This window comes from Mesoplodon bidens (genome assembly GCF_964165515.1).
Source record: "Mesoplodon bidens genome assembly, chromosome: 18".
NCBI classification, from domain to species: Eukaryota; Metazoa; Chordata; class Mammalia; order Artiodactyla; family Ziphiidae; genus Mesoplodon; species Mesoplodon bidens.
Genome location: NC_138175.1, coordinates 28,317,469 through 28,342,585, shown reverse-complemented (window position 1 = coordinate 28,342,585; position 25,117 = coordinate 28,317,469). Strand labels below are relative to the sequence as shown.

The 25,117-nt window shown below is 55.1% G+C and overlaps 2 protein-coding genes across 5 annotated transcripts; one reads left to right on the top strand and one right to left on the bottom strand.

Annotated features, from left to right (window-relative positions):
- The first annotated feature begins 264 nt into the window (after positions 1-264).
- On the top strand, positions 265-8,417 carry POLR2C (RNA polymerase II subunit C). The gene is made up of 9 exons (XM_081217028.1): positions 265-400; positions 584-633; positions 2,805-2,873; positions 3,016-3,068; positions 5,752-5,880; positions 6,324-6,375; positions 6,501-6,669; positions 6,815-6,889; positions 7,494-8,417. Exons 1-9 carry the CDS (start codon positions 315-317, stop codon positions 7,636-7,638), a joined length of 828 nt encoding a protein of 275 aa, XP_081073154.1. The 5' UTR covers positions 265-314; the 3' UTR covers positions 7,639-8,417.
- On the bottom strand, positions 8,371-21,668 carry DOK4 (docking protein 4). Of its 4 annotated transcripts, XM_081217024.1 has the most exons (10): positions 21,529-21,663; positions 16,414-16,534; positions 15,679-15,897; positions 11,995-12,102; positions 11,722-11,836; positions 11,375-11,494; positions 11,091-11,280; positions 10,253-10,391; positions 9,964-10,087; positions 8,371-9,846 (listed from the first exon to the last, which is right to left on the bottom strand). In XM_081217024.1, the coding sequence occupies exons 3-10, from the start codon at positions 15,742-15,744 to the stop codon at positions 9,728-9,730; spliced, it is 981 nt and encodes a 326-aa protein (XP_081073150.1). In that variant the 5' UTR covers positions 15,745-15,897; positions 16,414-16,534; positions 21,529-21,663; the 3' UTR covers positions 8,371-9,727. The 4 variants fall into 4 exon arrangements, with proteins under 4 accessions (XP_081073150.1, XP_081073147.1, XP_081073149.1 ...); XM_081217021.1 differs by having other exon boundaries at positions 8,371-10,087; positions 21,529-21,668; XM_081217023.1 differs by having other exon boundaries at positions 8,371-10,087; positions 16,426-16,534; positions 21,529-21,668.
- Between the last annotated feature and the right edge of the window lie 3,449 nt (positions 21,669-25,117).

Genomic DNA, 25,117 nt, shown 5'->3' with positions numbered 1-25,117 from the left:
TGCTGCAGTGAACGTCCTTGTAGATGTATCTTTGCTTACAGCTGCAAGTACTTCTGCAGTATGAATTCCTAGAAGTGTTATTGTTGAGTCAAGCGCGTGTGCATGTTTTGCCAAATCGCCCTCCAAATGGTTGAACCTGGTGCCCTTTAGAGAAGGGGGCGGGGGTGGAAAAAACGTTGGGCCTCCGAGCAGCAGGTGGCGTTCTGAGCGCCTCTCCGCCGAAGCGGCAAGGCCGCGCCGACCGACTTCCGGTGGCGGCGTTGGCGCAGGCGCAGTACAGCCGACGCTGGAGGCCGAGCGAGTGGTGGGTCGCGATGCCGTATGCCAACCAGCCTACTGTGCGGATCACGGAGCTCACCGACGAGAATGTCAAGTTCATAATCGAGAATACGGACCTGGCGTAAGGCTGCTGAGGGAAGAGGCTGGCGGCTCTGGAGAGCCGCGGGCCCCAGCCTAGGTGGGGCGGGGGTCATCTTTCCAGAACTGGCCCCCGGGCCAGGGCTTTTGCTTTGGGAACCGTGGGTCGCGGGGCCGGCCTGTCGAGGCTGCGGTGCCCACACGCCGCTTGGTTTTCATTCCTCAGGGTGGCAAATTCTATCCGGAGGGTCTTCATCGCTGAGGTGCCCATAATAGGTAAGCGACCCCCGCCTCGTTGCCAGGGCCACCAGATCTCCCCCCCAACCCTCCCCATACCTTGGCGCTCCTGCCTCCAGCCTTGGTTTGGGCCGGGGATGGGGGCGCTGAGAGAACAGTAATGCTGCAGACTTGATTGGTCCCTGTGCCCTTGGCCCTGGGCCACTCTGGTCACCTCCCTGGCTCCCACGGGCTGTTTAGTTCCACTCTTCCACGTGCGTTGGTGGAGAGCACGGGTTCAGGAGTCTGTGGACTTGGGTTTGAATCCTGTTTTCACTTACTGTCTCTGTGAAATTTGGGCAAGTTATTAAACTGTGTGCTGCAGTTTCCTCTCTAACGTTCGGACACTAATAGTAGTTATCAGGGTGATGTCAAGTATTAAGGAGGTGATCTCTGTGCATGGTGTTCAGTGAGTGTCTAGTACCGGTAGATGTGAATCTGTTCCGTCAACTGTATTTAGGGAGCATATAAGCCCCAGGCAGTGGAGCTAGGCACTGGGAACGCAGAGCTGTAAAGTACAGGGTTCCTGCCCTCCAAAGGCTCACAGTGAAGTTGCAGGGGAAAGATGAATTCACAGACAACCCAAATGCAAGACAGACTTTTGGATCAATTAAGGAGAAGCATAGCTACGGGGCCCTTGGCGCCTAGAAGAGGGAGAATCTGTTTCTGCTTTGGTTCCAGCCACTCCGCACTAGGTGTTCTACACGTTTACAGATAAACTACAAATATCTTCTGAGTGTCAGCTCAGAGAGTTTGGGTTAGGAAAAAGAAATGGAAGTCATAGTTGCTGCATCAAGTGTGCAAACTCCTAAGGAAATAAGCAGGCCAAATGATTGGTAAAGAAGAGAACGTTATAGTTTTTCCACCATTACCACCCCCAGAGACTTTTTCAACTCAGAGCTTGGAGGGCTGGTCCTCCTTCTCTGCCTAATCACTCCATGTCCCGGGGCCTTAGTTCCATCATGAGTAATATGAGGGACTTGTGCTTTAGGATGCAGCCCTGACATTCTAAGTGCCACTTTTCCCACAAATAATATTGAGCACCTGCTGCATTCCAGGCCCCAGCTAGGAATACAGAAGTTAAGACATCTGAAGACCCTGCCCCAAGGAATTTTTGAAGCATGAGATAGAGACAAGACACACAAATATAACACAAGGCAAAATATGACAGGTGTTTTAAGAGAAGTCTGGTCAGAGTTCTGGGAGGGAGGAGCTTACAGGGACAGAGTGTTCGTCTCTGTATCATGGAGGGCAGGCAAGGCTTGGTTTATAGGAGGCTCAGAGGATTTTCAGCTGCACGGGAGAGGTTAAGGGCGTGCCGGTGGGAGGAAAGACGAAGAGGCAGGAAAGCTTGGCTCATGGTCCTTGTTTGGCTTGGGTTGAGGAAGCAGTAGGAAGCATAGGACAAAGCAGGTTGGGGCTAGGTCATGTCTGGTCCTCTTCTGACCTCCATACCTAGTGTCCATGCCCCTCATTGGGCAGTTGGGCTCCAGTGCCATTTGATTAATGAATTTAATTGTTTATGTGCAGATGTTTATTTATGAATGAATGAGTGAATGTGTGTTTAAGTCAGGCGTGTGTGACAGGTACAGTTCTTACCGTCCTACTAGCTCATTGCTGGTAGGGATTGGGTTGTATACTTAGTATGCCTCGCTCATTAAAGGATTCTGTAAGCATTAGTTGGTTGAGTGATAATAAAGTATTAAATTGAGTAATCTGAGTAATCTGGTCACTATATCATAAAATGAGACGTGGACCATAAGTCTGTGTTACTTCTGTGAGGTTTGTCTGACTTTCAGGTGCTCTTGGATTTGGTGTTGGCATAAATAGCAGATTTAAGTGCTTCCCACAGAAATACTCAGCTCAGAGAAACATGTTCCCACTCCCGTGGTCTTCTCTAATAAGTCAGTGTTTTTTGGGTGGTACAGGGAACTCTCTGCATCAGATCCACCTGAGCAGGGAAGTAGGGTGTGTGTGGTTCTTGTTAAAATGCAGCTTCCTGGTCCCCACTCCAGAGCTGTGGAATCAGAGTCTCTGGCAGCCTGGCCAGGCCTCTGCAATTTCATAAGCATTAGATGATTTTTAAATCTGGAGAACCATTCCTCTTAAGTCTTTAGATGAATGTGGTGGCTAAACTACGTGTCTCCTTTTCTGCTTCCTTCATTCTTTAGCAATTGACTGGGTTCAGATTGATGCCAATTCCTCAGTCCTTCACGACGAGTTCATTGCTCACAGGCTTGGTGAGTGCTGGGTTTGGAGAGTTAAAGGGAGGGGGCTGTGCCGGTGTCAGAGGAGGAAGCCTCCTCACTCCCAGGGGGACTTCGGGGTTCTCCTTTTGGCTTGGCCCCTTGGCCTTCTTTAATGTGCTTTTCTGTCTTCCAGGATTAATTCCCCTCACGAGTGACGACATTGTGGACAAGCTGCAGTACTCCCGGGTATGCTGTGTGCTTGGGTGGAAGGTCGGGAGTGGGGGGAGGCAGGAAACCTTAGTTCATACAGGGATTTTTCCCGACATCTTGCTTTCAGCTTTTAGAAAGACAATGTGGAGATGTTGTCTAGAGCCCAAAGCAGGCATTGATTGGTCTTTGGTTCTGATGGGACCTCACATTGATTAGTCTCAAGGGGCATCGGGGAGTCTCATTAGCCAGCCACATAAGAGGGGGCATACTCCTGGATGCCCATTTATATGGAACGTGTGGGGCTGTTCCTCTTCAGACTCTGCTTTCCAGAGCATCTCTTCCCAGGGACGGGGGCCTAGGAGGCTAAAGGAAGTCGACAGAAGGTTAGGGGGTGAGGACAAGGAGCAGAGGGAGTGAGAGCTGTCCCACCGAGCAGCACCTGAGTGACTAGGGTGCTGCTGTCTGCAGCTTTATGCCTCACCCCGTAAGTTCTGCTAGTTAAACACGGCTCCCTTCCTCTAGGGCCAGGTTTGCACTTCCATGACACGTTAACAGGCTTAGAACTAGGGAGAGTGTAGGACAGGATTAGGTTACCTGCATCCTTTCACCAGAGCTGCATTAGGTAACAGCTTGAGACTGTTCCTCCTTGATGGCTTTAGGTGATCCTGAATCAGCCCATTTTCTAATATTCCCGAGGGCACGTCATTTTTATGGTGGCTAATTTGATATATTTTGTAAATTTATATGTGTTTTTTAAAAGAACTATTCAAGCACACAGCAACGTGTGGAGCTAATATAACAAATAGGCATGCTCCTGCCAAACCGGTTGTCACATTTTAACATTTCACCATTTTGCTTCACATCTCCAGAGTCTGTTTTTTTTTTTTTTAATTATTTTTATTTTTATTGTTGGCTGCAGTGGGTCTTCGCTGCTGCGTGCGGGCTTTCTGTAGTTGCAGTGAGCCGGGGCTACTCTTTGTTGGCGCATGGGCTTGGTCGCTCCGCGGCATGTGGGATCCTCCCAGACCAGGGATCGAACCCATGCCCCCTGCATTGGCAGGCGGACTCCCAGCCACTGTGCCACCAGGGAAGTCCCCAGAGTCTGTTTTTAAGAAATAAATCAATCACATGTATTGGTGAAGACAGTTGTACAACCAGTTGAAGACCAGTTAGTCAGTATCTTATATAAAGATATGCATCCCCCATGACCTAACAGTTCCTTCCATTAAGTTTGTTTCTAGTGTTGCATTTACTGAACAAAGATGGTATGGAATTTTTTGTTTGTTTTTTTTCTGAAAATCTTCAGAAAAGTGAAAAGTAGAATAAATACTCACTGTCTTTTCACCTGTTATTTCCAGTTGTTGATATTTTGCTATATTTGCTTTGTGTTTCATATAGATGTGATTTTTGCTGAACCATCTGAAAGAATGTTGCAGAAATCATGACATTTCTCCCCGTAGCTACATCAGCATGCATGTCCTAAAAATAAGGATATTTTCCTACATAGCAACACTTATCATGCCTAGGAAAATTAGCCGTGATTTGTACCATCTATCTACAGTCTAAATTCAGATTTTCCTAGTTATCCTCAAAATGTCTTTAACTGTTTTTTTGTTTGGCTGCACCACGCGGCTTGCGGGATCTTAGTTCCCTGACCAGGGATTGAACCTGCGCCCGTGGCAGTGAAAGCGAGGAGTTCTAAGCACTGGACCGCCAGGGAATTCTCCTTAATTGTTTTTTGTTTGTGTGTCTGTCATTCATGCATTGCATTCAGTTGTTACACCTCTTTAGTCTCTTGATCTCTTGAATAGACTCCTCTTTTCTTTCTTTTTTTTTTTTTGAGGTTAAGTACCTTTTCATATTTTTGTCTTCCATTACATTTTGATTCTTTAATTTCATATTTGTGAGTGATTCAGTCTCAAGGGTCTAGGATGCCTTCCCGTCTCACCTGTGTGTGATTGCAGACTATCCAGGTATGGCCCCTAGATCTTCCTCCTTGTCTTGAAAACATCGAAAATAGGTTGGATTTTCCTCACTGGCCTGAGGGGGAGAACAGTTTGCTTGATTACATTCTAGTAACTCTCTTCTTGCCTGAAGTTAAACGGTAGCAGCTAATCTCTAATACGGGAGTGTTTCAAGAATCAGTTTAAAGAATGGCAAACTTGAGAATTATTGAAGCCAAGTGATGCTTACATTGTGGCAGTCTCTTACACTCTTCTCTGCTTTTGTGAAAAAATTTCCGTATGAAATTTTTTAAGAAAAGGTCAGTAGTCTGGAATTTAAAATGTACTTTTTTCTATTGTTCCCTGGATTATTTTATTTTAAATGGTAATTGCATTCCCAGGCTAGTCCACTTAGCTCAGGGGATGCTGAACTATGCAGTGTGAAAGCCTCTTCCTTCTTACCGCCTTGGTTCTCTGAGAAAGAGCACTCCGAGGGCAGGGTGAGATGTTAGTGTGTCTCCCAGTGGTGGCCTGGCAGCGAGGGGTGGGAAGGACACGTGGATGCCAGCGTATAGGTGGTCTCTGAGCTGGGACGCACCTGCCCTTGAGCAGCCTGAGAGTGGTGTGCAGCTGGACACAGCCCACGAGAGCCTGGAGGCTGTGATCCACCCTCTCCCAGATGAAGAACCTTAAGGAACAGGGTATTAGAAGTGGGGAGCCAAGCCAGGATTCGCCGTCTCTCCGCAGACTCACTCCTGCCTCTCTTCCTGCCTCAGGACTGTACGTGTGAAGAGTTCTGCCCCGAGTGCTCGGTGGAGTTCACCCTCGACGTGCGGTGCAACGAAGACCAGACGCGTCACGTCACGTCTCGAGACCTCATCTCCAACAGCCCCCGGGTCATTCCGGTCAGGAACGCCCTCCCTACTCAGGACCTTTGCTCTTCTGGCTCCAAGTGGGCCACATTGGGGTGGATTCTTATAAGACACCGATTTTCCCTGGGTTACCCTCTGCATTAACCTAAGCCTGATGCCTAGAAGTGCTAATAATTCGGGACTCTTGCCAGCGTGGGCAGAAGCATTGGTGCCGTGGGCCCTGTCCCCTAAGGACCCTTTTAAAGGCCATGGTACTGTTTTGACTGGGGAGGTTGTCACAAAGCCATGAGGTAGGGGTTAGAGGCCAGTAACCAGCACAGACGGGGTCCTAGTAGGCACTTCTACCACCACCTCCTCAGGTATCCTTTCCTCGGCTCGGCAGGTTGTGGTCTGGAGGTGCCGGGAGGTGGGTGGCAGAAGGGGTGCGTGGGGAGATGCGCAGCAGCTAATAAGTGCCTCCGTCTGGGCCCCTACAGGTGACATCCCGGAGCCGAGATAATGACCCCAACGACTACGTGGAGCAGGATGGTAAGGGCCCGAGGGGCGGAGACCAGACCCAGTCTCGCGCTGCCCGGCCCTCCAGTGGCGCTGCAGGTCAGACCGCGGAGAGCCGTGCCTCTGCTGGCCCTCGACTGACTCACATCTCCCCACAGACATTCTCATCGTCAAGCTGAGAAAGGGCCAGGAGCTGAGGCTTCGAGCTTATGCCAAAAAGGGCTTTGGCAAGGAACACGCCAAGTGGAACCCGACTGCAGGCGTGGCTTTTGAATACGATCCCGACAATGCCCTGAGGCACACGGTGTACCCCAAGCCGGAGGAGTGGTATGTTCCTGCTGGGAGTGAAGGCAGGCAGGGTGGGCGGGTGTGGAAATGGCTCCTGGTGACCGAGATGGGGCAGCCTCACTATGAGACACGGGTGCCCTCAAAGCGGCAGTAGCAACCTGGGCTGATCTGTGTTTGACCTCAGGCCAAAGAGTGAGTACTCAGAGCTGGACGAGGATGAGTCGCAGGCGCCGTACGACCCCAACGGCAAGCCGGAGAGGTAAGAGCCTGGTCTGGCACTTGAAGGTAACGTGTGTAAGGACGTACAGTTCTGATGCAGCCTCTGAGTTAGGGAGACCCTTTCCCGCCCATCCCAGTTCCCCTCAGCTGAGGAGGGGCTGGTAACTGCTGAACCCATGGTATGTGCACATCCAGGCAGATTATCATCCCCCTTTTGGTCGCTGGGGGGAAGGGGGGCCCTCCAGTTATCCAGACTGTTCCTAGTCTGATTTTTCAGCTCCCAAAGAAAGATAAACCTAGGATCAAACCTAGGGCCCAAAACTGACCAGAGCCTTCTAGTGACGAACATGAAAATGGTGGAGCAGGTGACACTGCTTGCTTATCTTTCTCTTTCCCCTCAGTGTAGAATACATCCATACACAGGTGTTTTGAGATATTTTTTTGTTAGCCGTGGCCTCCTCGAGGTCCTGCAAAGTGCCCTGGGACCACTGTTTGTAAGAGGTTGGATGGAGGTCAAGCCTGGGGCAAGGTCGAGTTCATGGGGAGAAAGGAGTCAGGACCCAGGAGGGAGGCGGGCCTGTGGCCATGGCTCAGGCCGGCCTGCCTGCCTCATGGAGGGCTCTCACCAGACTCTTGCCTCTCAGGTTTTACTACAACGTGGAGTCCTGTGGCTCTCTGCGCCCTGAAACCATTGTCCTGTCAGCCCTGTCTGGATTAAAGAAGAAGCTGAGTGATTTACAGACCCAGCTAAGCCACGAGATCCAGAGTGATGTCCTGACCATAAACTAGCTGCAGCTCACCTGTTTCAGCAGCACAGCAGTTGAATTTTAGGTCTCTCCTGAGACTCCAGATTTTGGCTCCTGGGGACTGGACAGCTGTTGCTCAAGCTTCCTGGCAAGGCTTCAGTACCAATTAGAAAGGTAGCAGCGGGGAAGGGTAGGTCCATCCCAGCCTTGCGCAGTCACAGATTACCAGGGCCAGCACTGCTGTTGGAGGCAGGACGGTCCCTTCCTAGACATTTAGCATCCCCGGCCCTGCCTGCTGATGGGCAGTAGTGCTGCCGGGAACATCCCTTCTGCCTTGTATCTCAGTGTGCCTCAGGGGGCCACGGCGTTCCCCTGTTGAGAACCACTGAGCTGAACTCTCACCTTCTGGGTATTTCAGTTCTTTACTTCAAATCCTTTCTGTTCACAAGTTGGAATGTTCACTGTTGTACCTTAGGCTTCTGTGTTAGCGCTGAATCTAGAACCCTCACTCAGGCTCCTGCCAGCCCTTCCAGTCCCTGCCCCGGCCAGCCTACTGGTTCTTCACTCAAATTCCCAGGTGTCCCTAATTTGAGAATCCTGTGAGAGTAGTGTTAGGCCCAGGCTATCCCCCTCTTCCTGCCAGTAAGCCTTGTATTTTGTTCTCTACCCATGAGTTTTGAACGTCACCAACAGTGGCCAGGGGCAGCCTGGCAGGGGAAGCCTGGAGAAAACCAGAGATCTAGTACAAAAAGGAAGGGTTATTTATTAACAGTAGTTGTCTTTTAAAGTTTTTATTTTCGGCAATAAAGAGCAAAACGTACGTAATCGCCTTCATGCGTCATCGTGCCACTAGCCAAGCCAGCCAGCTCTGCCCCCCCTCCGTGGCCTTTGGGCTCCCTTCAGGCTAGCTTATTCCTCTAGGTGGTCATACCCTGGGTCAGGGTCAGAGCTGAGCGGGCTGTGGCCACCTCCCGGGCTCCGGTGCTCTGTCGGAGGGGGCCTCTTGCTTTATCATCCTCCTGCCACGACTTGAATGATGGTTATTTACAAGAAGGTCTGTCCCCTCAAATCAGAACCCTAAAATATTAAAAACAACCCAACACACACGCAACCAAAGGTTTGATGTGAGTAAAAAGATAGCCCTTCTGCACGGTCGTCAGTAAATACCAGCACTAGAAAATCAGTTGCTTTAATTGCATTTCAGCAGGGAACCCAGCACCATATGGAGGAGGAAATGGGGGGGGGGGGTTGTCTTGGCTTCTGAGCACATTGGCTGCCGGAGGGAGGCCAGACAGGGCAGAGGGGCTCCCTCTGTGGGAGCACTGCCCACGCCGGTCACTGAGAGCGGGCAGCAGGGCGCTGCCCCCCGCAGTCCTGCTTGGCCGGCCTGGCCCGGGGGCAGGAAAGTGCCCGGGACTGGCTGTCCTCCCCGGGCTGAGGTTACCAGCACTCCCCACCCCCAGGGCGTCTCCTCAGCCTGCTAAGCACGAAGGAGTCTGGGCAGAAACCATTTTCAAGCCAGATTTTTCACCTGAGGTGTCAACCAGATGTCACCTCTGCTGAAAACTCCAAGTGCAAGGCTACCAAGTGGCACAGTGTAAGTTCGGATCCTTCCTGTGCCACTCTAGGCCCAGAGGGACTGAGAAGCCACCTGCTGTCTCCGCCCCTGGGCTGCTTGGGAAAAGCCAGCAGCCAGCACAGCAACCGGGAGTGTTTAGTGTCTCCCTCCTCTGGCCCTGGCAGCTCAGGTCCTGGCAGCAGGAGGGCTGGTACCATGGGGGACAGGGAAACCGCTGCCCTCACATTCAAAACAGCCTTGACTGTGGCCTGGTCATGGGATTAAAAAATGTGTATGTGGTGGCAGGGAGGGTCAGAGGGGGAATCTTATTAATATAGAATACATCATAAGCCATATATATTAAAATTAACAGTATATAGTCCCATGGTAGCTCCAGCCCCTCACACATGCTCAGGTGGCATGGCCAGCCCTTTGCCTTGGTCCAGTCTCACCCTCAGGGGCAAAGAAGGGACCACTTGCTCCCTTTCCCCAGGCTCTTGGCCCACAGCCCCTCCATGCCATCCACGGTACGCTGCAGGCAGCCCCAGTGGTCATCTGCGTGCCAGCTCTGCCGTCACTGGGAAGGGGCCTTGGCCTCACTGCTGTCCCCCTGGCTGGGCTTTGGCTTTAGCAGGATGAATCTGTTGAGGAGGTCCGTTTCTGAGCTGGCCTGGGCCGTCCCATACCCCTCACCTGTGGACACAGAGGCAGGCTGAGGCCTTGGGCCCGGGACAGAAGGCCCCTGCCCAACATGCCTTGTCCTCCACAGAGCCTCCTGGCCGGTGGGGGTGGGGCCCAGCAGTGACTCACCGGCATAGCTGGAGGCCTCAGCGATGTTCTGGGAACCTGTGATGTGGTGCCAGTAGGCACTGCGGGGCAGCATGGTAGTGGGCGTGCAGGGGTATGAGTAATGTTCCGTGCCCTTGTTCAGCAGCTGTGGGGCAGAGAAGGGTCAGTGGCCAAGCCCAGAGCAGCCAGCCCAAGACCCTGCCTGCCTCTCCCGGACACACCAGCTGGAGACAGCTGCCACTCTCCCGGCCCCCGGCCCGCCCGCCCGCCAGCCTCCCCCTACCCTGGACCGAGACACGCACTGCCTCACCCTCACGTTCTTCTCCATTTCCAGCAGGACCCTCTTGTGCTGCTCGGCGATGGCCAGGGTGGCACTGTGGACCCGCTGGTAAATCTGTTCCCCCTCCTGCGTCTGGAAGGTGTAGAGCCCTTCCCCGGCGTCACACATCCTGGGGACACAAGTAGCACCGAGAGCCAGGCGGTGGGCATGCCCCCGTGTGTGTGCACACGCACAGTCAGGCTCTCGTCTGGGAACAGGCAGGGCTGTCATCCGAGGGTCTGACCACCCAGCTCAAACATGCTGAACATTTTCCATGTGCCAGGTGGGGGTCTAAATGCTTTACAAGGATTAATCCATTCCATTTTCCCCACCACCCGCACTCTGGTCTGTGTGCTACTACAGTTTCCTCTTTATTATAATTTTTCTCAAGCCATTTTACAGATGAGGAAACTGAGGCATTCAGAAGGTAACAACGAAAGTTACACGGTGGATTATACAGAATTTGAGTCTAGGCAAGCTGCCCCAGGGTTCAAGCTATACCCAGTCCTTACCATAACCCAATCTATGAGGTTAGGTACTTTTATTATCCCCTATTTGACAGAGGAGGAAACTGAGACTCAGGTCCACAATCACAGAGCTAGTCAATGCCAGTGCCAGCATCTGATTAGGGCCCGAGCAGTCTGACTTGGTAAACGGCTTCACTTGACCTACCTGCTGTGAGTCTCAATTTCTTCATCTGTAAAATGGGTTCCCCTTCAGCATGCTATGCTGATAAATAACTTAAGCTTCCAGCACAGTGCCCGGAACAAGTGAATGGCAGCTACCATCATGACCACGGTTGGACGGCGGGGAGGCGAGTGGGTCCTACCGGCCAGCCTCGAAGGTAAAGCGTGTGGCATCCCGGCCATAGCGGCGCAGTGAGCAGAGGGGCCACGAGACGAGCTTCACGCGGGGGTTGTGTACGTCCCAGAGGTAGATGTTTTCGTGGGTGATCTGCAGCTTGCACTCGCCATACACATCCAGGTTGGGGCAGGGTAGCAGGAAGACGTTGAAGCGATCTGGATGGGAGTGGACAAGTGGGCCTGGAGCTTTGTGGGGGGCCCGGGGGGAGTCTCCCTCTCACCCCCAGCTCGTGCCAGCGCCAGGCCTCACCTGTCTGCTCACACTGCACTCCAGGGGCCAGGAGGTCCGGCTCTCCCAGACTGATGTCGTTGAGCCTCGACCCCAGGCACTCCACAGAGAGAGTCTTGTACCACTCCTCTGCCTCCAGCTCTGGAGAAGATAGTCCCTCATCGTGCCGCCAGCTCAGGGGCCCGCAGCAACCCACCCCACCTGCTTCAGCCGGAGTTATCCCACCCCGCCAGGCAGAGAGGGCAAGGCCAGTGGGTTCTGCGTGCCTGCCCCACCTCATCCTGGGGCTGCTCCCTCAAAGGCGCCCTCCACCCACACACATCACACCCAGGCAGAGCAGCCCACAGCCTGCAGCCGCATCCCCTCACCGGAGTCGCAGGTGAAGGTGCGTGCTGAGTCGTCGGTGAATATGATGGCCACTGCCTGTCTCTTGGTCTCCTTGGGGAGCCGTGTGACACACTTGACATTGCTGATCTCTGTCACCTGGAACAGCATCCACGAGGTACTCGGCCAGGTTGAAGCACCTCCCTCTGCATCCCCCACGGCTCTGCCACCCCCAGGAGGGTCCTCTTGGCCCTCAGGACTCTGAACAAATCATCACTGCTTACAGGTTGGGAGAGCTAGGGCCCAGGCCCCCTAACCTTGGGGCAGCCTCGGAGGCACACTGACTTCTCATCTGGATACTTCTCCAGCCGCTGGGGCCCCTTGCTGGAGGATTTCCGGAACACCAGCCAGCACCTCCGGTAGATCTGTGGGACAAGATGGCAGGGGGATCAGACCCCGGACCACTCCCAAAGCAGCCGGTGACCCTGGAGTTACCCCTGCCTACCACAGCGGGCAGGGCCGCACAGCCTTCCAGGGAGCTCAGGCCCAGGAGACCTGGGGACAGCTGACACCAGCATGACACCCTGCCCTGGGGAAGAGGCCCCTCCCCGAATTGAAAAGTCAGTCATTTCGTGGCTGGCTCTGAAAGGCTGTTCCACAAAGGGTGCTCCTGAGTTACTGTTTCTTATGAGCTCAGCTCTGGGTTTAACGTAAGTAGCCGACATTTATTGAGTGTTTCCTATTTGTACTTTTTGTTATTAGCACTCTTCACATTTAATCTCAGGGTCACTCTTGAGGTCGCTTCTCTTATCATCTCCACTTTATAGACAGGGAATGAGGCACCCAAAAATTGAGTAACAGCTAATGAATGGTGGAGCTGGTATTTAAAACAGGCTGCCTAGAACCAGGGCTGTCCTGGGAGCCCGCTGCGCTAAGGTTCTGCCCAGGGCCCCAGGAGCACCCGCCACGACAGAGGCAGTGCTGCGGGCACAGGGATTAGGCCCTGGCCCGGTCCCAGCCAGCACAGCACCGTGGCCCTTGTTCTTAGAGCCGGGGGAGGGCTCTTGATGTGGGTAACACCCCCTCTTGTCTCTAGGACCTTTCACTGACCCTCTCTTTTCATTCTCTGACCAACCCTGGAGTGTAGGGAATCAGGGTTAGTTCCCTGTTCCAGCTGGGAAACCAGAGGCTCTCAGAGGTCAAGGGGCAGAACCAAGAACCTGGGGTTACCCCAGAGCACGGTGCCTTCCCGGGCAAGGTTCCTTTCTTGTCCAAACCGCTGCCCGTACCTAAATCCACCCAAATTCTCTGTAGCTTCACGGACTCCATCCAAGAGGCAAGAGCCAGGGAGCAGGAAGCCAACCACTCTCCGGGGCTAAGGGGCAAACTGGCTTGTCAGACAACCCCCCCCCCCAAAGGGGTGGCCCTAGCCACCTGCCTGGGCTGCTGACTCTTCCTCCCATGGCCCCCTCCCTCCCACCTTAGGCTCTCTTCCAGCCCAAAGCCTGGCTGGGATGTACCTACTCTTTCAGCAAGCACTCCAGAAGCCTGGCAGAGCCATTCCCCAGGAATCTCCAGTGCTCCTCTCATTGGCAAACAGTGGGGAGACTGAGGGGCCCAGAGCAGAGGAGGCGAAGGGGCCTCTGGGCCACAGACTCAAGCCCCCTCCCCTTCTCTGCCCTGCTGTGTGGGTACCAGGTCCTCAGCAGGCAGGATCCCAGGGTGCAGTGGGCTCAGGCAGTCCCCATCCCAAGAAGCTACTCACAACCAGGCTATTTCTGGCCGCTGAGACTAGGAGACACGTCTGTCCCTGCCCACATGACCCTGGTTCAGCCCCTGGTCTATCCACCTAAACCCCAGCAGGCCTCAGCTCTCAGCTGGGGAGCTCCTTTAGGGCAGAGACTATATTTTATTCTCAAAATCCTCACATCCCAGTCGCCTCGTTAACAGACCTCTGCTAACAAGTGAATGATCATATGAAGGGACCGTGAATGAATGGATGGATGGATGGATGAATGAATGCACGAATGCTGCCGACCCAGATATGCCCTGCCAGGATGGGCTCCATGCCGTCTGCAGAGGCAGGGGCAGAAGTCCTGGGGGCCTGAGCACTCCGGTTGCCTGGTTACAGGACACACACACACACACACACACACACACACACACGCAGCACGCACACACAGAGCCCCAGGGAGCCACTGCGCTCAAGAGCCCTCCTTCCCCACTTCTCATAGGTCTTTGATCAGCGCTTCAGAAACACTCTGCCAGAGCTCTGCCTTGGGAGGAAAGCCCTGGCAGGTAGGATGATCTGCTCCTGATCTCTTCCAGCCCTTCCCCCCTCACCTCTGTGGGCTGAGGCAAGAATGGCTGCCCCGGGACAAGAGCAGCTGGGTGGCCGCAGCCCCTCACAGCAGGTCTGCAGGGGGGGAAGCCGGCTTCCCTGAGGCTTCCCTGAGTACGGGCGATTCCAGACTGGGCCTGGCCACGCCCCAGCCCCTAAACCCTCCCCCTGACTGTGCCCACCATGGGTTCCCAGGCCTGCCCCTGGAACAGGCCTGGTTCTGAGCCCAAGCGGCCGCCCCAAGTGGCTTGCCTTCCTGGGAAGCTCTGCTCTGGACAGGGCCGCAGCCCAGCTGGCCCCTGGGGACCTGACAGGTCTGGACCCTCAGGAACGAGTCGCCACACTAGAACCTGGGCTCCCACCCCCTTGCCTCCCCACCTCAGCCTTAGTTCTTCTCCTTGTTCTGTGCGCAAAGTGGGCTCCATCCTTCTCTCAGGGCAAGAACAAGGTGGCCGATGGCCACCACGGCCCAGGTTGGGATACAGTCCAAATCCAGTTAAGATCCCAAACATGCCCACCAACTAAGCGGCTGCCTCCTGCCCGGACAGAAGAGCCTCCCGCAGGGGCCCTGGGGGTGAGGGCACAGGAGGGGAAGGAGGTGCAGGAACCGCCCTCTTCCAAGGCCAGTCCTGCTCTGTCTGGTTCGCAGGCAGGGAAGCTGAGTATCAGAGCCCTGCTCCTCCCCCACCCCACTCAGCTGAGCCAGGAAGCCTTGAGCGGTGGGATCCCCCCACCCCATCAAGGCCATGGGGGTGGGGGGAACGGAAGGGCAGGGGATCCAGGTAAAACACAAGACTTGGGCCACCTAAGTCACCAGGGTTTCCTTTCTCCCGGGGAGACCCCTCACTGGAGGAGGGAGGAGGGTCCGGGAATAAAGGCCACTCTCGGGACAATCTCATCAAGATTATTAAATTGGTCCCCGGGGCCCCTGCTCATGCCTTTTGGGGGGTTTCCAGCAGTACGGGGTGGGAGAGGGTGCACACGCAGCAGAGGTGTGTCTGGGGCCTCATCTCCACAGGCCCTCCAAGCCCCCAGCCACCTCCAACACCTGGCAGGGAAGCAGCCTGTCCCAGGGCCACGGGCCATCCGGCCCGGCCAGGTTCTCTCTCATAAACCACGTAAACGCCGGCTTCTGCACCCCTCCCACCACTGCCCTCCCCCCAGCAACCAACCACTCTCCTTCTCAAATGCTTTTTTTAACTGGAAAAGCAACCACCAAAGATAAATAAATAAACGCCCCTACACAGAAAGCAATGGGAAGCAGGGGAGATGAGGTACTTAAAAGCAAAGAGGCCAGGAGAGGGGAGGGAGGAAACGACGAGGTGATGGCAGGGGGAAATGAGAAGCCTGTCTCAGCTCGGACACAGCCCGGCATTTCCAGCCGCTGCCCTGGCGACAACTTCAACAATAGCAGGGGAGCCGCCTGCCCATCGGCTGCCACCGCTGGCCCAGCCGCTGGGATGCCAGCCAGCCAGCCCGGCTGGGGCGGGAGCTGCAGCGGGCAGAGCCGGGCCCAGGCACATGCTGGGCAGCCCGCTGGCCAGGAGCCTCGAGACCAGCAATGCACGATGCCGGGCCACAGGCGGGCAGCCGCGCACCCCGGACACGCCACCAGGTGCCAGACCAAGTTCCTTGGCAGGGCGCCCTGGAGGAGGCTCACCCCAAGCTTCCTGCTCTTCATCTTCACGTAGCCCTGCTTGACGATGTCGTTGAAATTGGTCGCCATGGTTTCTCCACCGTCTTTGAGGCTCTGGCCGGCCCAGGCGAGGGGAGGGATGCCCAGGTGGCCTCGGTTTCCTGGCTCCTCCGATCACCTGTTCGAGATACTCCGTCGGGGCTGCCTCAGCATTGTTCTAGCAGCTCCTTCTCCCGGAGCCTGCTGGAAGTAAAAGTGACAGGGAGATTACACAGTGACATCTTTCTCTTCCCCCGGCTGTCTCGCTCTTTCTTCCTTCCTCTTCCCACACTCCTCCCTCCCTGCCTCCCTCAGCCCGCCCTTCTTCCTTCCCTTCCCTCCCCACCCCAGGACGACAGAACCATTCAGGAAAACCGAGGTGGAGGCAGCTACGAGGAAAATGGTCCAGCCCAGTCCCCTCCCTCACGGCTGGGGCTGGCGGTTAACCCCTTCCTGGGAGGACTGGCTCCGGCTCCTGCTGTGGAGGTGCGGGCAGAGGAAAGGAGGTGGCCCCGAGCTGCTGTCGGGCCCTATCTCCTGCTACAACTTAGGGGTAAACTTAGAGCAAGCCCCCCTCCCGTGCACAGGAGCCTCCATGCGGGAAAGCCTTCCCAGAGATGGGGCTCTTGGGACATGGCACAGATTCTGGGACTCATGCTCCCCGAGGTTAGACAACTTGCCTTGTCAGTCTCAGCAGACTCCCCAATCCCTCTACCCTACCCCGTTCTATACCTGGTTCTCCTCAGCTCCAGGCAAGAGACTGAGAATCGTCACCTCAAGCCCACTCAGGCCCTGCTCTCTGCCCCTGGAACTCTTCAGCAGCTCGTCTGGGTGCTGCTTCCTGGGTGGGAGGGCAGAGTCCAGTGGGGCGGGCTCTCAGATAAGCCTGAGGAATGTGCTGGGCAGGCTGGAGGTGGCTACTGTGGAAGCAGTCACCTAGCCCTGGCGCTGGGAAGGTCGGGCTGGTCTGTGAGGGCACTGGGTCTGGCCAGGACTTGTGGTGCCCCACTTCCTGAGCACAGGCAGGAGTTAATTACATGGAGAACTAGCAATCACCTGGGCTTGGGGCAGAGGACAAAGCTGGACCACACTGAGGGGCACCAAGGGGCATTCAATATGCATCGGGAAAAGGGGTGCCGTCAGCTGCTCTCAGAATCAGGCAGATTACCAGATAACGAAGACTCAGACTTAGTGGGGAGGTGTCTCAGTGATGACCCAGTCCAACATCCATTCTACATCATTTTACAGTTGGGGAAAAGAAAGCTGCCCAGAAGGGATGAGCAGCACGGCCAAGGTCACACAGCAAGCCCATGGTTCAGCCAGGGACAAATAAGTTCCGGCGTGGGTGATGGAGGCAGGCCTGGGGGTGGAATGCCCCGCCACATGGCTCTGGCTGCCTGCCACCACCTAAGCCTTCTCTGCCATCCAGGCTCAGAGGCAGGGCTGTGCCAGCAACATGGCCCCCCGTGTCTCCAGGATCGCTGGGTGGGAACGGAGCAGCATTTCTGGGGTCAGCTGGGCATCTGTGCTGCCAGGACAGGGCCCTGGGGCAAGTATCCTGCTGGAGCAGCCAGCAGCCTGGCATTAATTAATCTTCTGGAGGCCTGTCGAGTCCCTAACAAGGAATAGATGTGACTACCCCAGTGAGCACACGAAAATAGGCAGAGGGACAGAGACGGTAGTGCTCCCTATGCCCCTTGTACCCCAAGAGCCTCTTCAGCACCCCCTCAGTGGCCTCCCTGCCCATCCACTCGCTCTCTCCCAGCTCCCTGGGGGCCAAGACCCTTCCACACCCAAGTGGTCTGCTTTCCTCCTATAAGGTCTAGCGTGGGGTCCCCTCCCTAGCACTGACCCCCAACATCCTTGCCATACCTGGGCGCTGGCACTCAGAGAAGAGTAAGTTTTCCCAGCTCTGTCTCTACCGCCTGGGGCTGCCTTGTCCCCACAGCGAGGACCAGCTCCGTAAAAGCCCCCTCCAAGATGCCAGCTGGCTGGCTACTGGCTGAGGGTCCACAGCATGGAAGGCCCCTTTCAGAACACACCTACAGCAAACACGGGGCCCCTGGGTTCATCCAAGGCAGCCATAGATGTGGCTCAGCCAGGAACATGAATCGAACTGGCAGGTGGTCCTGCGTAAGCCACTTAACTCCTCAGCGCCTCAATTTCCCCATCAGTTAAAAAAAAAAATGAGGATAAATCCACCTATTTTAAATGAGGAAATGAATCTATGAGGCACCTGCCTGCCCACGTTGGACCCAGAGCTTCTGCCTTGAAAACCCCAAGGGCTGTTTTTATTGCGAGAGCTGCTGCCCAGCCGAGGGCTGTGAAAGCACCCTAACCCACCTTCCACCTGCCCAGGGCAGGCCTGCTCCTTCCTGGCTCCACCAGTTACCTTCTCAGCAGCACCCCTTGAGTGGCTGCCGTCACCAAGCTCTCAGGAGCACCTGTGCCATGTCTGTCCACAGTCCCACACCCCATGCCCTAGAAATAAACCCACAGAGACAAACCACTGGGAAGAGCAACCTTCCAGGGGAAGCCTGGGTGTCAAAGGGCCTGGCAGCCCACACTGGCCTGGAGTCACAGGTGGTGCTGATCTTACTCAGTCGCTAATGAATATGCAAGAGCAAGACCCACGCTGGGGCCCAAAGTGGCAGGGCAAAGGGGAGCCGGGGAGGAGGGAGAGAGGGGGAAGAGCCAACAGGTAGACTCACAAATTTGATGGGCTATGGGAACAGGTGAGAGGGGGCACCCGGAGCCAACCCATGCCCCAAAGGGACTGCGCTGTGTTAAGCAACAGAAGTGGCCCCAGGCTGAGCCTGTGCGGACCCAATGAGGCATCAAGGGATGGAGAGCAGCTGAGCTCAGCAGGCCAGGAACTGGGAAGGCAGCCCCCGCCCTGCGGCACCTGGGGCCACTTTCCCCATCACTCCTGAACACCCACCAGCTCTGCCCCTCACGAGCCTAGAGCAGGGGAAAAGGCCCCGCTAACTGGAGAGGGCCTGTGGTCTCAGGTGTGCAAGGTCAGCTCTGAGCACCCAGAGGGGCTACACAGGACGCCCAGCAGCCCCCTCAGCACTGCGGTAGGGAGCAGGCACCCCCGTTCCTCCTCCCAACCTGGCATCGAAGCAGCTGCTCAACCAGAGATCGTCCCCGCCCTGGACCAGGTCACCGCTGGCTCCTCCAGAAAGAGGAGGAGCCCCCCTCTCCCAGGAAGGGCAGGTGTCCTGTGCGGAGGGGGCACGAGACTCCCTGGTGCCCAGCAGAGAGGTGGGGAGCGGCCCCCTGCTCACCTGCCCCATGCGGCAGCCGTCTAAGCACCCCTCCCTGCACCTCGATTCTGCCTGGAGGCTTTGGCTCCAGAACAAACGCTACCCGCTGCTGTTGGCAACCAATGACTGAGCGGGAGCGGCTGCCTGCCCGGCTGGGCCTCCCCACCCCATGACAGATCGGATCTTATCAGGGCTTCAGGGACAGCCCTACCTGGACACTTGGACACCGTCTCACTGACGGCTCGCTGTCTCCACCCCCCGCAAAGATCCCATTGGCGGGACTCTCTCCGGCATGAGGGACATTTCCCATCAACTGCCTGGTCCTCTCTACCCCTGTGTGATTATTATCAGGGGCCAGGAGGAGGTCATCCCCTCCCCAGACGGCCCCACCCCTGACCTCCACCCACGCAAATCCCCACAAGCAACCACCACGTGAAACACTGCAGGTCCCAAGATGGGTGGCAAAGACAGATCAAAAACCAACGGCGGGGTGGTGGGGGGGGGCGGGGTGGATTCCCTGGTGGCGCGGTGGTTAAGAATCCGCCTGCCAATGCTGGGTAAACGGGTTCGAGCCCTGGTCCGGGAAGATCCCACATGCTGTGGAGCAAATAAGCCCATGAGCCATAATTACTGAGCCTGTGCTCTAGAGCCCGAGCTCCACAATAAGAGAAGCCACCGCAATGAGAAGCCCGTGCACCGCAACGAAGAGTAGCCCCCGCTCAACGCAACTAGAGGAAGCCGCACACAGCAACGAAGACCCAATGCACCCCAAAATAAATAATAAATAAATTAATTATTTTTTAAAAAACCAACTGGGCAGAGAAGACTGGCGGGAGGAGAGGACATCTGAACAGCCCTCCAGTTAGGAAAGTGGTGCCGTCTCCACACCAACGCCACTCCGCTCGCTCCAGGATGCCTGCCCACCCGTCCAGCCTCATCTACCCCGGGGTTGGCCTTCTTTCTGTTCCTCAACATGCCTAACTCCTACCCAGGCAGGATCACTGCACTTGCTGTTCCCTGCCTAAAACTCTGTTCCCTCAGATGGTCCAAGGTTCATTCTACTGCATCATTCAGGTTTCAGCTCAAAGACCGTCACTTCAGAGAGGTCTTCCCAGACCACGCTGGCCAAAGGAGCTCCCCAGTCAGCCTCTATCGCAACACCCAGTTTCACTGTCCCCACATATCACTATAGGGTTTGCCTCTTCATCTGCTGATTTGCTACTCGGCCACTCCCTGTCTCCTGCAGCGCCCTAGAATGTCAGCTTCCTGATGGCTAGGTCGTGTCTGTCTAGTTAGTGGCTCCATCCCAGCACCTAGAATGGTGCCTAGTGTGGCACAGGTGCTCGGTATTTGGGGACTGAAAACATAATTATTTCCAGGACTTGTTCCCCTCATCCTTTCTCCCACCACCATCAATCTCCACCTGGTCAGACCCAGCTCAACTTCCGGAGGTGTGCGAGCAGCGGTGGGTTCCCATCTCCCTGGGCCCCAGACCCCCAGTTTGGTTCAAAGCTGATCCGGGGAGGAGACAGCACTGCTGCCACTGTGTCCAGGCCTGGCCAGGGGGCCCCACCTTGGCCCCGGTTGTTGGATGAGGTCATGCCCAGCTCTGCGGCCCTGACCGAGAGGGAAGAGCTAGAAGTAGCCAGTGCCCAGGCTCAGAGGGGCAGGCAACTGGGCGGGAGGGGGCACAGCTCCTGAGACCCATCCCAGGTGGGGGACAGGAATGGCCTGCACTGGAGCCACATCCCCTGAAAGGGGCAAGAAAGGAACCTGCACTAAATAAATAAGCCCAGCCTCGAACTGCTGCTGTGAATCCTGCCAGGCTTGTCACTGCCCTTGACTCTCAGCCCCCTACACCCGAAGCGCTCCATCCAAGTCTCCTGGCAACTGTCACGCACCCACTGCTGGGGACAGGGAGACTGCACAGAGGCCCTGCTCTGCCCACATTACCCAGGTGCCCAGGCTCCGCTCGTGCCCCTCTGCAGTGACAGAAAGCATTTAACTGGAAGCAGGGCTTTGGGTGTTCTGGGAGAGAAAGTGGACAGGACCCCAGAACCAGGTAAGAAGAATCAAGGAAAGGAGGCAGCTGGCTCCTCCTTTAACTTGTAGGGTAGGAACCATTTGCAGGTAGGGTGGGCAGCAGGGGGGCAGCAGGAGAAACTGTTGGAATTTGGGGGTGGGGTTTGAGAGAGCAAGAGGCCATGGGAGCAGGAAGGGTGGGAGGAAGATGGGGGCTGTGATGGCGCTGGGTTATGCCCCTTCGGGATGGCAGGCCCAGGGCCAGGGAGTACAGGGGCCTGGGCTCCTCCGATGAGTGAGTGTTGGGTAGGCGTGAGGTCAGGCCCCGACCTGGGCTCCCCTGGAGAGGAGAGCTGGGGGTAGGTGGAGCTCAGGGGGTAGTTTTCAGGGGCCGGGGCTGGCTTTTGGAGGTGGACCCCTGAGGCCCCCCACAGGGTAGGAAGGTCCCACGGGCTTGGAGAGTTCTCAGGCTGGAGTCGCCGAGGGTCTCGAGAGTTCCGGCGCGGCCTAAGGCCCCCTCCCCGCCTCGCGCCCCCCTAGTTACCTGGGCGCCGCGGCCCCTGCTGGGGGCGCTGGCTCGGCGGGCGGCGGGCCAGACTCATGCCCGCGTCACGGCGCGGCCGGCGGGGGCGGCGGGGCGGCGGCGGCGGCGCCCGGCGCCGGGTGGGGACTGCGAGGGAGGTGCAGCCGCCCAGCTCGGTTCGGGCTGGGGCTCGGCGGCACTGCCCAGCAGCCCGGCTCCAGCCACTCCGCCCCGCCCCGCCCCTCCGGCGCGGCGCCCCCACCCCCGGCGGCCCGCCCCCGCCGTATTCCTCCGAGCCGAGGGACACGCACTTCCGTCCCGGCTTCCTTTCCCTCCCCGTCCCCCAACCAACGCCCGTCCCCATCCCCAGCTCGCCTCTGCGGCCCCTTCAGGTAGCCCTCGGTACCCCGGCTCAGCCTCACCGCCCCTCCCTGGGCCCCAGATTCCAATGTCACTTCGCCTCTCAGCCCCTGAAAGCTGAACACCACATCAGCTCCCAGCCCCCAGATCTCAACCACCACCCCGACAACTTCTACAGGAATCATACACACATCCACTGCTCCCCTATCCCCTACAGGACGTCCGGGGCCGTCCACAGCCTAGCCAGGACCCCCAGTGACCTCCTTATCGCCCCACCCACCCCCGCACAATCCAGTAGCTTCGTGCGCGCCTCTCTCCTAGCCTGTCAGCTCCCCTAGCAGTCTGCCAGCCTCTCCTTCCTCCCCTGGCCTCCTCACCGCCCTCAAAACACCCGTACTCCCATCCTACCTCCCCCCCCCCCGAGACTTTGCCCTCAAGTGCCAGCCCCGTTGCCCTCCATCACCTCCCAGCACACACACTCTCCTCACTGCCCCTCAGTCCTGCGCAGGTGTCTTGTCACGGCCCTGCTGGAATCACAAACCACAGGCCCCAGCTGTGCCAGGCAGGGATGAGGACTTTGCCTAGGGCCTCCCCACAGGAGGGACTGTGTCACCCTACTTTTCTACACCAGTGGTTTGCAAAGTGAAGGGTCAGCCTCAGCATCACTTTGAAACTTGTTAGAAATGCAAATTCCCCGCCCCAGCCCAGACCTGCAAAATAAGAATCTCTAGTAGTGCCCAGAAATCTGCGTTTTAACAAGCCCCTAGGTGATTCTAATGCACCCTAACCGCTGCTTTACACCAAATATACAAAACTAAACAAAAGGCCACACCCAAACAACTGAAATCCTAAAAAATGAAAATGCCTCCCCAGTCCAACCCTTGTCCAGGTTTCCTCAAAGGAAACCCCACTCTAGGGAAGCTTCCTCCAAGCTATCTAGGGCCCAAGGACCACAGCACTCACCCATGGAGTCCATGCCCCTGCCTCCTAGACACTGGGCCTCAGCCTGGCCTAGTCTTGCCCACGGAACTTCTTAGGGGGCTGTTTCTCTTCCCCTGAATATTTCCCAGAGAGGTCACTGTCATGCCGGTGGCCACCAAGGGAGTCCCAGGGACTCCCAGCAGCCTCTGCCGTGGGCCTGAGCTAACCAGTCTTACGCGGCCAGGGGAGGAAGTGGCCGTGCTTGACCTGTCCCTGCCAGCCAAGCTGGCCTGGGTCTTGACCTTCTGACCTCCCCCATGCATCTTCCAAATTTGAGCCCACCTGCTTTGCTTCAAACCACAGCTCGTAAAGCCCCCAGCACTTGATCCATCACAGCAAAGTCTTTTCACCACCAGTAGCCTTTGGAGGAGTTTTGGCCAACAGCAAGCACCAAAAGAGTGTTCATAATAAAAAAGCATCTTGTCTAGAGTGGGGTTTCTGAAACTTCTTCATTCTCTCATTCTCCTAACTTTTGCCCAATCCACTCTCTGCAGTATTGTCACCCAAATTTTTTCAAATTAAACTTTTTATTTTGAGATATTTGAAGATTCACATGCAGTTGTAAGTTATAATACGGAGAGAATCCATGAGCCTTTACCCAGTTTCCCCAATGGTGACATCTTGCAAAACTGAGTACAATATCACAACGAGCACTTGACACTGAAACAGTCAAGATACAGAGCATTTCCATCACACAAGATCCCTCCTGTTGCCCTTTTATAGCCAAACTCACTTCCCTCCCCCTCTCACCCCTCCTTAACGCCTGGCAACCACTAATCTGTTCTCTATTTCTATAGTTTGGTCATATCCAGAACGTTTTAAAATTAGAATCATAAGTACATAATCTTCAGGGACTGGCTTTTTTGTTACTCAGCATAATTCTTTGGAGAGCCATCCAAGCTGTTGCATGTATCAATACTTTGTTCTTTTCACTGCCAAATAGTATTCCATGGAATGTATGTGCCACAGTTTGTTTATTTTGCACACACACTGAAGGATGTCTGGGTTGTTTCCAGTTTTTTTTTTTTTTTTTTTTTTTTTTTTTTTTTTGCAGTACGTGGGCCTCTCACTGCTGTGGCCTCTCCCGCTGCGGAGCACAGGCTCCGGATGCGCAGGCTCAGCGGCCATGGCTCACGGGCCCAGCCGCTCCGCGGCATGTGGGATCCTCCCGGACCGGGGCACGAACCCACGTCCCCTGCATCGGCAGGCGGACTCTCAACCACTGCGCCACCAGGGAAGCCCTGTTTCCAGTTTTTGACTGTGATGAATAAAGCTGCTATAATCATTCACGTACAGGTTTTTGTGTGAACATAAATCTTTATTGCTCTGGGATAAATGCCTAGGAGTGCAACTACTGGGTCATATGGTAATTGTATGTTTAGTTTAAAAACTGCCACTCTGTTTTCCAGAGTGGCTGTATCATTTTACATTCCCACCAGCAATGTATGATGACCTCATTTCTTCACATCCTTGCCAGCATTTGTTGTTGTTATCACTTTTCTTTTTTTCTTTTCAAGCCATTCTGATAAGTGTGTAGGGATATCTCATTGTGGCTTTAATTCACATTTCCCTGCTGGCTAATGTTGAACATCTTTTCATGTGCTTATTTGCCATCTGTGTATCTTCTTCAGTGAAATGTTTGCTCCTGTCTTTTACCCATGCTCTAATTTGATAATTGATAATTTGCCTTTTTATTGTTCAGTTTTGAGAGTTCTTTATATATTCTGGATACTAGCCCTTTTGTGGATATGTGGTTTACAAATATTTTCTCCCAGTCTGTAGCTTGTCTTTTCATCCACTTAACAGGGTCTTTCACAAAGTAAAATTTAATTTCAATGAAGTCCAAATTATTATTTTTCCTTTTATGGATTGCGCTTTCAGTGCCAAGTCTAAGAACTCTTTGCTTAGACCTTGATCATAAAGACTCTTTCTTATGTTTTACTCTAAAAGTTAGATCATTTTATGTTTTACATTTAAGTCTGAGGACCATTTTGAGTTAAATTTTGTAGAATGTATGAGACTCAGGTTGATGTGGTGTTTTCCCCCCTGCTTTGGCCTATGGATGTCCAATTGTTCCAGCACCGTGTTTTGAAAAGGCTTCTTCTCTTTCTTCCATTGAATTGCTTTTGCAACTTTATCAAAAATTAGCTGGATCCATTGTGGGTTTTCTGTTCTGTTCCATTGATCTATATGTCTATTCCTCGGCTAATAGCACATAGGCTTGATTACTGTAGCTATGTAATAAGTCTTGAAATCAGGTAAACTGAGT